The sequence below is a fragment of the Poeciliopsis prolifica genome, unplaced genomic scaffold (genome assembly GCF_027474105.1).
Source record: "Poeciliopsis prolifica strain line A6 unplaced genomic scaffold, Auburn_PproV2 SCAFFOLD002, whole genome shotgun sequence".
NCBI lineage: Eukaryota > Metazoa > Chordata > Actinopteri > Cyprinodontiformes > Poeciliidae > Poeciliopsis > Poeciliopsis prolifica.
The window spans coordinates 24034410-24047150 of NW_026562377.1; the positions used below are offsets into that span (position 1 = coordinate 24034410).

Genomic DNA, 12741 nt, shown 5'->3' on the forward strand with positions numbered 1-12741 from the left:
ATTCATTAGGTCTGCTAATAACTCAGCAAGGAGACGAGGCAAGCACTATATGACCATGCGCACCTTTATCTGGCCTTAGCCTTGGTGATGAAGACACTTGTTCTCTGTTCAGAGGGCAAGTAGTTTTGTCTCTTTGGCCCCTGAAACTCAAAAAGACTTCATGACTGCATGACTTCATGCAAATGTTAATCAATAAAACTTCTGTTTGTAAACCATAACCCCAATGAATGTTTGAGTATTCAGCCTTTGTCGACAATGTTGATGACAGAAACTGAAAGACGATGAAACAAGACTCAAGTCTGAAGCCATCTGCTTTCACACTGAAAAACATCTTGTTTGCATGTCCAGACAGTGAAGTGCCTCTCTTCCCCAAATGTTGTTTATGCTGTAAAAAGAGAAAAAAAAGAAGAAATGATAAATGAAGTTGTATCAAATGTATGTTTTTATGTACTTTGACTGAACATGACCGTAGTGAAAGGCAACCGGGTATAAAAAGCCTTTGTCCTATTAATGAAAAAAAAGCATGCAGCAAGCAAAATTAAAAAGGCTTTTTCCCTCTGAGTCTCCTTAGCTTGAGGCAAGTGTGAAAACCATCAATGGGCTGCTTGTTGGTCTATCCACCCATCCATAGGACGAGGTTGGTGGTGACGGGACTTAAGGATTACCCTAACGCACCATTCATGCAAAAATGTCCATGGAAAATGGCTAAATTATACGCGTGTTCTGTTGTTGGATTGTGGACATTTTAAAATGTGAAACTCCTATTTAGTCTAGATATTTTCATACAGGTCATGTCTATAATTTACTACCCTGTCCTAAATTATGACTGAAAAATATGTTTTTAATTATTTGGGGAATTTTTGTATCCAGAGGTTAAATTATATTTATTTATTTATTTTTTTCAAATTAAAGACGAAAGTGTAAGTTATAAACCGTCCGGATGTTTTCTCCTTGAGAGGTCAGTTGGCGCCCTCTTGTGGTGGATGAGGTCCATCGCTTACTTCCGCTTCTGACTACGCAAAATCCGGCTGTGCAGCAGCCATTTTGTCTGTTCGGGCAAGTCTACCCTGACTGTCGCGAACTGCAGTTCCACCTTAGCAAACAAATTAAAATGTTGCCGTTTTGGCGCGTTTGTTTCACCTAAACTATACTCCAGGCCTCTAATAAAAATCACACGTCTCTGCCGAGGACTGAAGAGGCCTCTCTAATTCAAGAAAAGACCGCGTTTCAGCGGGGAAACACGCGGATAAGCCGAGCCATGTCGTGTGAAGAAAGCTACTTGGCCATCCTCCGCTATCTGACAGATGAACGGGAACCGTACGCGCCGGGGACCTCTGGTAATACCAAGAGGAAAATCCGGAAAGCGGCGGCCTGCTACGTGGTGAGGAACGGGACTCTGTTTTACCAGCGCCGGCAGAAAGGCCAGAATGATTTCACCGAGCTGGAGGTGGTGCTGCAGGACTGCCGGAGGAGGGAACTTATCAACCAGGCGCACATTATAGAGGGAGGGGAGCACCTCAACCAGCAGCTCACCTGGGAAATTATCTCTCAGAAGTACTGGTGGAGAGGTAAGGCCCCGGGGCGAGCCGCCCCCAGCAGACCGTCTGTATTTACACCGAGGGTCTAATTGAGTCCATTTTAACGTTGTCAGAAATAAACGGAAACCAGTTAGCTGCTGACACAAACATTCAGCTGCTCTCTGCTGCCAACTAGCGGCGAACTGGCGTAAGAGGGATCAGAAATGTCTTCCAAGCATATTTTTAATTCATCAGGGGCGTCGCCAAGGGGGGTCCGGGGCCGCGAGGCTAGTTTGTGCACAACTAACCCTGAAGCTCTTTAAAGCTTCTTTCACAAAACATTTCCATCTTCCTCCAGGCATGCTCTTAAGTAGGGCTCCAACCTTTTCAGCAAAGTCCCATGTAGACATGTTTGTAGCAGAATGGAGGCTTTTACATTAAAAATGCAAATTTCATCCTGCTTTTGGTGTTTTCTGAGTCTTTGACGTTTGTTAACCCTGCTGCTGGATGGATTAATCGTCGGCACAACACGGCACAGAGCTGGATGTGAGCACGTTGCAACCAGTTTGACATATTATATAATTTCCTCTAATTATGACCTACATACGACTTTGTCTCACAAAACTTACACAAACAATTAAGAGTGGATTCATTTAAGATTTGTCTTTTCTGTCTTCTACTATTATACAGTGCAGAAACTATTACTAAAATATTTTTGTTAAAGGATGCTTCAATATCTTCGTGTGCGATATAAACGCGTCATGTTGCCGCCTTCTTCTTCTCCACCTCCAGGGATCCTGAAGAATGTGAAAGACCACATCAGAGAATGCGCCCAGTGTCAGAGCAAGCGCAGCGCGGACGACGGCTCTGGGCCGCGGCCGTTCTCCAGGCAAGCGAGGCGGAAGTTCGGGCTCATGGAGGACGAGGACGACGAGGAGGAGGAGGACGGAGAGGACATTTTGTTCTCAGCAGACCTGTCCTCCCCGAGACCCAAGTTGGCGAAGGGGTCGACGAAACACGAAGTGGTTTACGTACGTGGCTGCGTCAGAAACGTGAGTCGGCGGCGACTCCAACGGCTTTTCAGCAGCTTGCTCTGCAATCGTTTTGTTTTCAGGTGAACAGCAAAGGAGAGGTGAACCAGTTCCTGCCCAAGCACAGCCAGACCATGCTGGACAAACTGAACCAGCAGCGCATCAGCAACCAGTTCTGTGACATCACGCTGCTGATCGAAGGGGAGGAGCACCGCGCCCACAAGGCCGTGCTGGCCGCCTGCAGCGAGTACTTCAACGAGCTCTTCTTCGAGAAGGGCGCCGTGACGACCCACGAGGCCGTGGTGGACCTCTCTGGTGAGCGCTGTGCTGCTCTCGCTCGTGTTACACACACTCGTTACACACACTCGTTACACACACACTCGTTACACACACACTCGTTACACACACGCAGGCATACAATGAGAGTAGTAGTGGGATGGGATTTCATTGTTTTCCTGTTCTTAGTAGGAACTTTATACTTTTTCTGAATGTTATTTCCTTCCTTCATTTGCTTCATGTCTTTCTTTCTTTCTCCCTCCATCCCTGATGTCCTTCCTGTTCTGTCCATGCTGCTTTCCTCCCCTTTTCAAGTGTTCGTCATTCCATCCTTCCTTTTTTCCACTTATTCTTCCTTCCTTTCTTGCCTCACCCACTTTAGAAACTTCCACCCTAAATTTATGCTTCATCCTTTTAACTCTGGTAAGTTTCTGAGGAAATGTCTGCAATGTTTCTATTAAACTCTCTCTCTCTCTTTCTCACATTTCTTTCTCCCCTTCTTTATCTCTCTCTGTCTCTCTCTCTCTCCCTCTCCAGGTTTCGCTAAGGCCAGCTTCCTCCCGCTCCTGGACTTTGCCTACACCTCAGTGCTAACCTTTAACTTCTGTGTGATGGCCGACATTGCCAACCTCGCCCGGCACCTGCTGATGACGGAGGTGCTGCAGATATGCGAGTCGGTGCACAAGCAGGTGGAGGAGCAGAAGCTGACGGTGTACCAGAAAGGAGACGTGCACACGGTGGTGGCGAGCGCCCTGGCGACTGACGACGCCAAGGTGGAGCCGGACGCTTACATGGTGACCATAGAGGACGACGGCAGCACTGTGGTAGCGCACGGCGCCTGCATCCAGCAGCCGGTGGCGGTCCTGACCCACGCGGTGGAGGGAGACGGCGTGGAGGCCGGGCAGAGCGAGACCATGGCGCTGATCGCTCACGGCGGGGAGGGGGAGCACGGCGACACCCTCACGCTCATATCGGGATGCAGCGAAGGACTGGAGGGCGAGACCATGACGGTGGTGACGCACAGCGGGCAGGCGGGCGCCAGCGAGTCGCTCGCCGTGGTGTCGGCCTGCCTGGCCATGGAGCAGCCGCAGGTGGTCGAGGCCGGCGCCTTCGTCCTGGACATGGACGCCGACAAACACGCCCCCTCAGAGGAAGTGGTGCTGGAGTCGGAGGCAGCCGCTCCGACCGAGGCCCAGAAAGAAGAGACGCTTCCCGTCCCTCAGAAACGCAAGCGGGGCCGTCCGCCCAAGGTGAAGCGGGAGGTGGAGGTGGAGGTGGAGGGGTGGATACCGCCAGAGGAGGATCCGGCAGAGGAAGAGCACGCCGACAAGCAGGAGGCGACCTCAGACGACCTCAGCGGCAGACGACTGCGGCAGCGCTACATGGCCGAGGGCGGCTATGCCCGGCTGCACATGGGCCTGGAGGATGAAGAGGAGGGGAAGAGTGTGACCCCGCCCCCTGCCACGCCCCCAAAGGTACAGCTGATGGTTTAGTCCAAGTTGTTTGACAGCCTGGGCAAAATGGACTTGAGGCTTTATCTTAATATTTTGTGGTAACATTATGATAATGATAAGTGATGTTAAGAACTACTAAATATTCCTTTTTTAGCTCACTGCACGTCTGTAGCTACACGGGCAGCAACCATTACCTCCCAAACACAAAAACATCCCCATTCATAAAGTTCCTCAGGACGCCTGGCACATAAAAGAAAATTGTGATTATTTTCACTAAACTGCATCCAGTGACAGTTTTCCATTTTGAAAAAAACGCCACGTCACAGGTGGGTCCGAGAAAGAGAGGAAGACCACCAAAGAGGCCGATGGAGCCTAAGTTTGAGGGCGATCCGGAAGCTGCGGTGGAGGAGAGCGCCGCCGAGAGCGTGACGGTCGGAGAGATTCGACCCGACGAGGCGGCAGCGAAGGCGGTGGAGCCGGAGGCGGAGGCCAAGCAGCAAGACGGCGCAGCGCCGAGCGCCGGGAGCGGCGAGCACACCTGCTCCGAGTGCGGCATGTCCTTCCAGAGGCGCTACTCTCTCATCATGCACACGCTGAAGCACGAGAAGGCCCGCGCTTACAAGTGCAGCGTGAGTGTTGATGAGGACAGATACGTCTCAGTAGATCAGAGACGATTGATTTATTTCTGTTTATTTCAGATGGTTATGTCCTTCAGATATTAGGTCTAAATGACCAGAGCACAGTTTGCTCTGTAATAGAGTCAGTAGACAGTCAGCCTGCAGGGATTTGGCCTGAAACCATTAATAGGATCAACTTTGATGAATCGATGATTGAAATAATTGGAGTTTGTAAACTCAAAAAAGTCAATTTGCTTAAAAACAAAACACACTCTGTTCGGTGCAAAAATAATGCACAATTTGTATTGAAGATGGAAAAAAAAAACCTTTGTCTGTAAACATCTCTCTCTCTCCTCTTCCTATCGTTGGCTCTGAATCGGCTCTCCGAGCATCGCGGCAGACAATTTAACAACTGCTTATGTGACGGAAAGTTTCACATCTCAGTGCCAGTTGTTGCTAGCACTCAGCAACAACTCATAGGCGAGAGCGCTGACCGCCACAAACAACCCAGGTGTAATAAAGCAAAATCCAATGAAGCTTCCAGGCTTTTCCTGGAAAAATCTTAATTGAGGTTTGAATCATTGGAGGAATCATTTCAGTCTTACTGCAAATTGTCAAGCAATCGCTAATGTTATTGGATTTTAGACAGTAAAAGGAATTTATTTGTATCTTTATGCATTTTTATGAATTTCTAAAGTGTGTTTAAGTGGTTAAATGAAATATCTGCAGATATTTTTATCCAATTAATTGTCAGAATCATCAATTGTTTTATTGATTTTTAAAGTATGGATTTTTGTTATTACTACTTTTTTCTGTATATTTGCATTTTATTAATGTAAAATTTTCAGTAAAATAATCATTAGTATGGATCACATGATCATCAAAGCAGGACCTGGTCCTTCCGGCTTGCTTCAGAATCCTTCCAAAGCAACACTTGTCCCAATTGGATTTTTCCTTCCACTTAACTTTCTGACAACATATTTGGATACGAAGTTCTGAAAAAAAATTAGCATTTTTATTTATTGTGCTTCTCAATACAACATTTTTTTCCCCATTTTCTTGCATTTATATAAGATCCTGCTTTGTTTTGTTTTGTTTTGGTTTCGGCGTTCTCCAGCTCTGCAGTAAGGAGTTCCAGTACGCTGCCTCGCTCCAGGCTCACCTGGCTCGACATAAGCAGCAGAGAAGCCAGCGGGCGCCGTCCGTCCCCAGGGCCCTGGCGGAGCCGGGCCCCCAGGAGCGAGTAGATAGCGAGCTGGACGACAAGTCGGCGGCGGCGGCGTACACCCGCCGGGAGTTCGTGTGCGACATCTGCGGGAAGACGCTGCCGAAGCTGTACTCGCTGCGGATCCACATGCTGACCCACACGGGCGTGCGGCCGCACACCTGCAAGGTGTGCGGCAAGACGTTCGCCCACAAGCACAGCCTGAAGATGCACCGCGTGCTGCACGACGTCACCAAGCAGTTCCAGTGTGAGTACTGCAAGAAGACGTTCGTCAGCAAGAGGAGCATGGAGGAGCACACCAGCCTGCACACAGGTCTCTCTGTCACACACACACACACACACACACACACACACACACACACACACACACACACACACACACACACACACACACACACACACACACACAGTGTGGTTGTTAAAAACGTATCTGAAACCACATGAAGACCTGAACTACATTAATTAAAGGGGCAGTGTTATGTAAAATCAACTTTTATTAGTCATCATAAACAAAGTGCTGTTGCTTTGATTCTTGTTTGAGAAATTCTTTAATCTCAGTTGAGTTGTGTAAAACACCTGGATGGCCCTGGACTCCTTCATGGAACTGCAGTTTCCAAGTTTCTGACATTCCTCAACTCCCTCTCACTCAGCTCCTTCAGACTATTTGTATTTTTATGCATTTTTATTAATTCACAAAGTGCGTTTAAGTGGTTAAATGAAATATCTGCAGATATTTTTATCTGACTAGCCAGCAGCAATTAGCAAACACCTGAGCTCACTATAGGAGCTGCTTCTCAGTGCAACACTGATAAAAATGTCAAAGGGCGAATAGAGGAGCCATGTTTTTACCGCAGTAATTATTGAAACAATTTATCATCAGGTTTCCACAAGCCTGGGCTAATCATGCGATCAACTTAACCTTTTCTCTTCTTCTACTTCATCTCTACTTTACTTCAAAATAAAACACATTGTAACGTACATTGAAAACCCTAAATGTTCACCCTGGCGGTGCTGTGCTTTCTTTATTTCGCCGTGCAGAAGAATCCCTGAAGCCACGAGAAGCTCAGCTCAAATTTCCCATTTTTAAAAACCTCTCTCCTCCAAACGAAATCCACAGGCGAGTCAAAGTATCTCTGCAACACCTGCGGCGCCACCTTCCACCGAGCCTCAGCTCTGAGCAAGCACTTGAAGAAGCACCAGCCCAAACCAGAAGTGCGTCCGTTCTCTTGTTCTCAGTGAGTGACCCGGCTGCCGTTGGCCTCTGTGACCCAAACACAAAAACCACCCACTGACTCACACTCTGTCTCTCTGTCTCTCTCTGCAGCTGTGAGAAGAGTTTTTACGAATCGAAGGATCTCCAGCAGCACATGAACAAGCACATGGGCCTGAAGCCCTTCCAGTGCCAGGTGTGTGGGAAGTGCTACAGCTGGAAGAAGGACTGGTACTCACACGTCAAGTCCCACAGCGTGTCGGAGCCCTTCAAGTGAGGAAACACACAGCGGCCCGACTCCTCCTCACCACCACTCCGCCTCGCAGGAGCATTTTGATTCCACAGAGTAGCAAAACAGAAGGAACATGATGCAAAACCCTCCACAAAAAAGTTCAGCTTAGCCTCCTTACTTTCATAGCTATGAAATGAAACCAAAACCCGCTTCACTTCTTGCTACGCCCAGCAGGTCATGCGTGAGCGTTGGCAGTCGGAAATAGTCGCCCCACCGTCGCCAACTCAGGAACGCTTCAGTCGAATTGGTACCGGCCAGTCAGTGCGCCGCTACTTTAGTTATTTCCAGCTAAAGCCGATGGTTTCACCCAGAGTTTCACCCTCTCTTTAAAAAAATGCTCTTGCCAAAACTTTCTGACATTTAGTGAATTTAAATAATTTAGATCGTTAAATAATTTAGACGTTTGAGAATTTAACTCCAGATACGAGAAGAAAAATGTCCTAAATATTTAACTCTGGGCTAATAGTATTAATATTGATCATTGAATAAAAGATTGTTTTACATTTTAAATATTAGTGATTGAAATTGGAGAATTATTTTGTTCAGCAGATTTGTGAGAGAGAATGTAGAAAAGCACCATAAGAGACTATTAATAACTGTGATAAATGACCCATATTGTAGTGAATTGACCTATTTTTATCGCCAAACTTCAAATACCTCGTACAGCCACCAGAGGGAGCCATTTCTAACTCCTGACAGGCGATGCAGTGAAAAACTGCATTTTGGCTCATTTCAGCTTCTTTGAATATTTCAACTGACCCAAAAAATCATTTCCTTCAATGTATAAAAACACCGATGCCATTTTACTCTTATGATTATTTATGAGTTTGTTATTTTTGGAATAATCTAACCTGCTGTCAGCAGAAGGTTTTATCGCCACGGGATCTAATTTTCTCTCGACGTCGTTTTCAGGCAAAGCGTTCGGCTCGTTTCTCTGATTTCACGGTGAACAAAGTGAATCGGTTTGATTTGGCGCAACAAGGAAAAGCAACGCAGCCGAGCGAACTCGACCAGCTCTAACAGCTCTCATTTCACCGCTGTGTTTTGTTGTGTAAGAGCCGAACTTTAGCATGCGTCACTACCCAACAAGCAGCTGCTCTGCTGATTGCATGGCATCAATGGAGTCACTTCATCAGCTGTTAAAACAGAAATGATTGAGTTTTTTTTCCAAGTTTGGAAAATTTGAGCCAATGGGAAATATGGCTGAAAGAATAAAGTATCAGATTCTTTTTGTAAACCAAATCCAAATTATACAGCAATGTTTGACACACACAGTGTCTCCACCTTTAGAAAGGTCCAGTCAAAGTCCAGATCTAACCTCTGCAGTAATACCTCTCTGTCTGATTCGCCCAAGCACAGAGGCCGTGTTCAGGTCTCTGCTGATTGGCCAGTGGCAGCACGCACAGCCGCAGTGACCGTGTCTGTGTCCTCAGGTGTAACGTGTGCGGGAAGGAGTTCTTCGAGAAGGCTCTGTTCAGGAGACACGTGAAGAAAGCCACGCACGGCAAGAAGGGCCGGGTGAAGCAGAACCTGGAGCGGGAGTGTCAGCAGTGTGGCAGGAAGTTCACTCAGCTCAGAGAGTACCGGCGCCACATCAACAACCACCAGGGTGAGCGGCACAAAATGTCCCAGAGGACTTTTGGTCTGGTTTCTACAGATATTTGCACTATGAACTGGACCAAAATCATTTGGTGACATTTTCTGTTTTTGCGGTGTGATGAACGTGTTCAGTGTTCTGACTCTATTGATTCATTTTTTCTAGGCGTGAAGCCGTTTGAATGTCTGACCTGCGGAGTGGCCTGGGCCGACGCCCGCTCTCTTAAGCGCCACGTCCGGACCCACACGGGCGAGCGGCCGTACGTGTGCCCGATGTGCCAGGAGGCGCACATCGACGCGCGCACGCTGCGCAAGCACATGGCCAAGTACCACGTGGACAGCCTCCCGGGGAAGATCATGCTGGAGAAGGACACCTTGCAGTTCCACAACCAGGGCACCCAGGTGGAGCACGCCGTCAGCATCCTGGCCTCCGACCTGCCGCCCGAGCTCAGGCCCGCCCACCCGACCGCCACCGAGGAGCTGGAGACGGTGCTGATCACAGAGGAGACGGTGGAGGCCGTGGAGGCGGTGCAGGCTGCGCAGGCTGCCAACGAAGGCTCGGTGGCGACGCTGTCGGACCAGGGCATCATGCAGGTGGTGAACTACGTCCTGGCCCAGCAGGCCATGTCCGGGGTCAAGGAGGAGGCGTCGGAGGAGATTCACACCATGGAGGTGGAGGTGGCTCACGTAGCTGAGGTGGAGTAACGCTTCATCGCCCCAGACTCTGGACTCGACTACAAACTTGAGCAGGTGTTTGTTCAGTTTGTATGATGTGTAAAAAAACCCAATGAGATTTTGTTTAAAACAGCTTAAAGATGCCTATTTTTCTCTGACTGTACATTAATGTAAAGTAATCTGTGTGCGCGACTTTCTGTAAATGGCCTAACTAAAGCAAAACATGATCAGACACCATAACATGTATGAATCAGATGCTCAGGATAAATAAAGGTAGAAAAAAAGTTTTTGGTATTTTTTTTGTTTTAAATCAGAACCTTCAGCTGCCAATCTCAAGTTTTGAAAATTTAAACTCTGTTCCAACAATGACAAGATATTATGAACTTTATTTTGAACTTATAACAAAATACCCTTGATAAGTTTGCAAATATTTACAAAACATACAAAAAGCAAAGCATTTAATTCGTGGTTTCACGACTTTGACCTGAACTAATGCTCGCGCCTGTGCAGCTTGAACGACTGCGCAGGACTACAACACTTTGTAAAGACTTTATATACAAACTTATATACAAACATTTGAGTTTCTGACACCTTATTTAATGAAAGAATACCAAAACATGTCTGTGGTAAATCAAATGCTTACTTTCGGCTTAAACAACTAAAATACATCAGTCATGTTAAAAAACAAGAAAAACGCTGGGTCAAAAGCATTAGGCCTATATGTGGCTACATCAAATGAATGACCATCTCAAAAAAACGTACTTCAAAAGCTGACTGATTAAGGTGGCAGAAAAACTACAGCTACAGTAGAAAACAAGCTGCTGCTCCTGTCAATTAATACTTCTTATAGAAGAAATGAAATGTTTACAATCCATTCCGCCTCCACAAAAAAAAAAAAAAAAAACAACAACCGGTGAGCCAGGCTAATTTACAGAACCAGAAGCAAAAACCCAGACAAGTCAGCAACATTGAAATACTCAGCATTTCTTAAGTGCTCTCAAGAAATTACACAATACAGCTGTGCTCATCCCCAGTAATAAAAAAACAAACATACAAAATACAAAATGAACATAAGTGCATTTCTGCAAATTTTTTTTTTAAAGGATGTGTTGTTGCCTTTGCACAATCAGGCTTTTTTTGTTTTTAATTGAAATGTTCAAATGTGAAATGAGATGTGAAATGGCAGAGAGAGAGAGAGAGCGAGCGGAGCGGCTCCTACTCCCCCTCCTCCTTGATGCGCTGCTGCTTGTTGCGGCGGGAATCCAGGTCGAAGGAAAAGTCGGACCACTCGTCGCGAGGCGGGAAGGAGATAGTCTGGCGCAGGGTGAAACGGACGGCGTCTATGACGCGCTCGCCCCGCGCCTCGGAGGAGCCCACGCTGACTGTGGAGGCGCCGCTAGTGGTGCGCACTATGTGCGGCGGAGGGGGAAAGTCCATGGCCTGTCGGTGCTCCATGATGCCCTTCCAGATGATGTGCTGGAACTCGGCGGGGATCTTCAGCCTGGACAGGTCCTAATGGTCATTACACAGGGGGGGAGGGGGGCAGGGGTTAGTATGCGCAGGCCGAGCCCCTCTCTTCTCTCTAACCCATCATATGACTCGTGTTGGATAGGCAAGGGCTCACCTCCAAGTTATAGTTCTCAATCTGGTACATGTTGGTTAGGCCTTGTGCTGTGAAGTAATCCAAGCAGCCTGCACAGCCCAGCCGTAGGAGGAAGCTGCAGGAGGACAAGCAGGAGACTGTTGGTCGGCTCTCATAGCACCACCAGTGAAAACATTCAGCTGCAGCTTCCTGGTTAACTTTTTAACTCGCAGTGTGACGTCAAAGCATTTGTTTTTTTTTTGTTTGTGTTTTGTCTTTTAAACCATTCTAAAGTGATGCTGTTAGCTACAAAAAAAATATGATTACTCAACTGAACAGGTACAGCGTTCCTGCAATGGTAAAAGGCAAAAGCAAAAAAACCAAAGAAGCGGCATGGATGTGTGGCGACAAGCGTTGCTTAGATACCTGGAGATGCTGCTGTCCATGGGGTATGGAGGAGGGGGGGTACAGTGGGAGGAGGGCACCAGGGGCAGCTGTTGCTGCAGGGCGTGTGTGGGGCTCAGTGAGCTCATGTCAGCACTCATGGGGATGTGGGAGCCCATAATGGGGGTCACTGCAGAAACAAAGGGAGCTAACGTGAGCCTTCATCTCACTGCTCTGGGTGGAAAGGTCAGCGGAAACGGAGGGGTGGGGGGCACTGTGGGGGGGCAGCTACTTCCACAGTGGCTTTTAGCCAATCAGTGAACACAGCATACATATAACACCATCATCACTACTTCTACCACTCTTTAGTGTGGAAGTCGTTCCTGAGAAAGCCGAGTCTCTAAGGACATTTTGATAGATGAAGCTCGTTTCTATGGCAACATTACTTTAAGTGTTGAATTCATGCATCTGAAATTAAGGCGTCTTATATTCATTAAAAATTATTTACATACATCACAGGACTTCAGGACTATTAATGTACATAGTGTTCCTTTGTGCCTCAGTGCAGTAACTAGTATATGCTAATATATCCCAGCTAGCTTTATTATGTCCATCAATTTAACTGTAAATGTATCTGTTCATCTCAGCCATTGGTTCACTTCTGTTCCAAACTAAAACTTATTTATTTATTTATTTATTTGCTATTTTTTGTTTCGTCTGTCAGAGTCGAGTTAATAAGGATCTACTTCCTCCATCAGAATACCGACAGCAATGCTAACAGTGCTAATCGCTCTAACGCCTTAAAGCTAATCACAGTTTAGCTTTGTTTTGTAACAGACTCACACAGTGTGACATCACCTCTTCGTTTTAAAGACTCCTGTG

General features: G+C 47.0%; 2 protein-coding genes across 7 annotated transcripts in view; one reads left to right on the plus strand and one right to left on the minus strand.

Annotated features, from left to right (window-relative positions):
• Window positions 1-1051: 1051 nt before the first annotated feature.
• On the plus strand, window positions 1052-10178 carry zbtb11 (zinc finger and BTB domain containing 11). The gene is made up of 10 exons (XM_055020022.1): window positions 1052-1568; window positions 2310-2548; window positions 2632-2863; window positions 3362-4299; window positions 4605-4907; window positions 6013-6433; window positions 7238-7355; window positions 7445-7603; window positions 9056-9231; window positions 9385-10178. The coding sequence occupies exons 1-10, from the start codon at window positions 1259-1261 to the stop codon at window positions 9921-9923; spliced, it is 3435 nt and encodes a 1144-aa protein (XP_054875997.1). The 5' UTR covers window positions 1052-1258; the 3' UTR covers window positions 9924-10178.
• An 81-nt stretch (window positions 10179-10259) lies between these two features.
• Window positions 10260-12741, minus strand: part of tp63 (tumor protein p63) — a 38360-nt gene continuing 35878 nt past the window's right edge. For 5 of the 6 annotated variants that reach the window (XM_055020091.1, XM_055020082.1, XM_055020126.1 and 2 more), the window contains 3 exons: window positions 11902-12049; window positions 11518-11611; window positions 10260-11405 (listed from right to left, as the gene is read on the minus strand). In XM_055020091.1, coding sequence (XP_054876066.1) covers window positions 11109-11405; window positions 11518-11611; window positions 11902-12049 — 539 coding nt within the window. In that variant the 3' untranslated portion in view covers window positions 10260-11108. The remainder of the gene's footprint in view (window positions 11406-11517; window positions 11612-11901; window positions 12050-12741) is intronic. The other variant, XM_055020117.1, reaches the window with a different exon arrangement.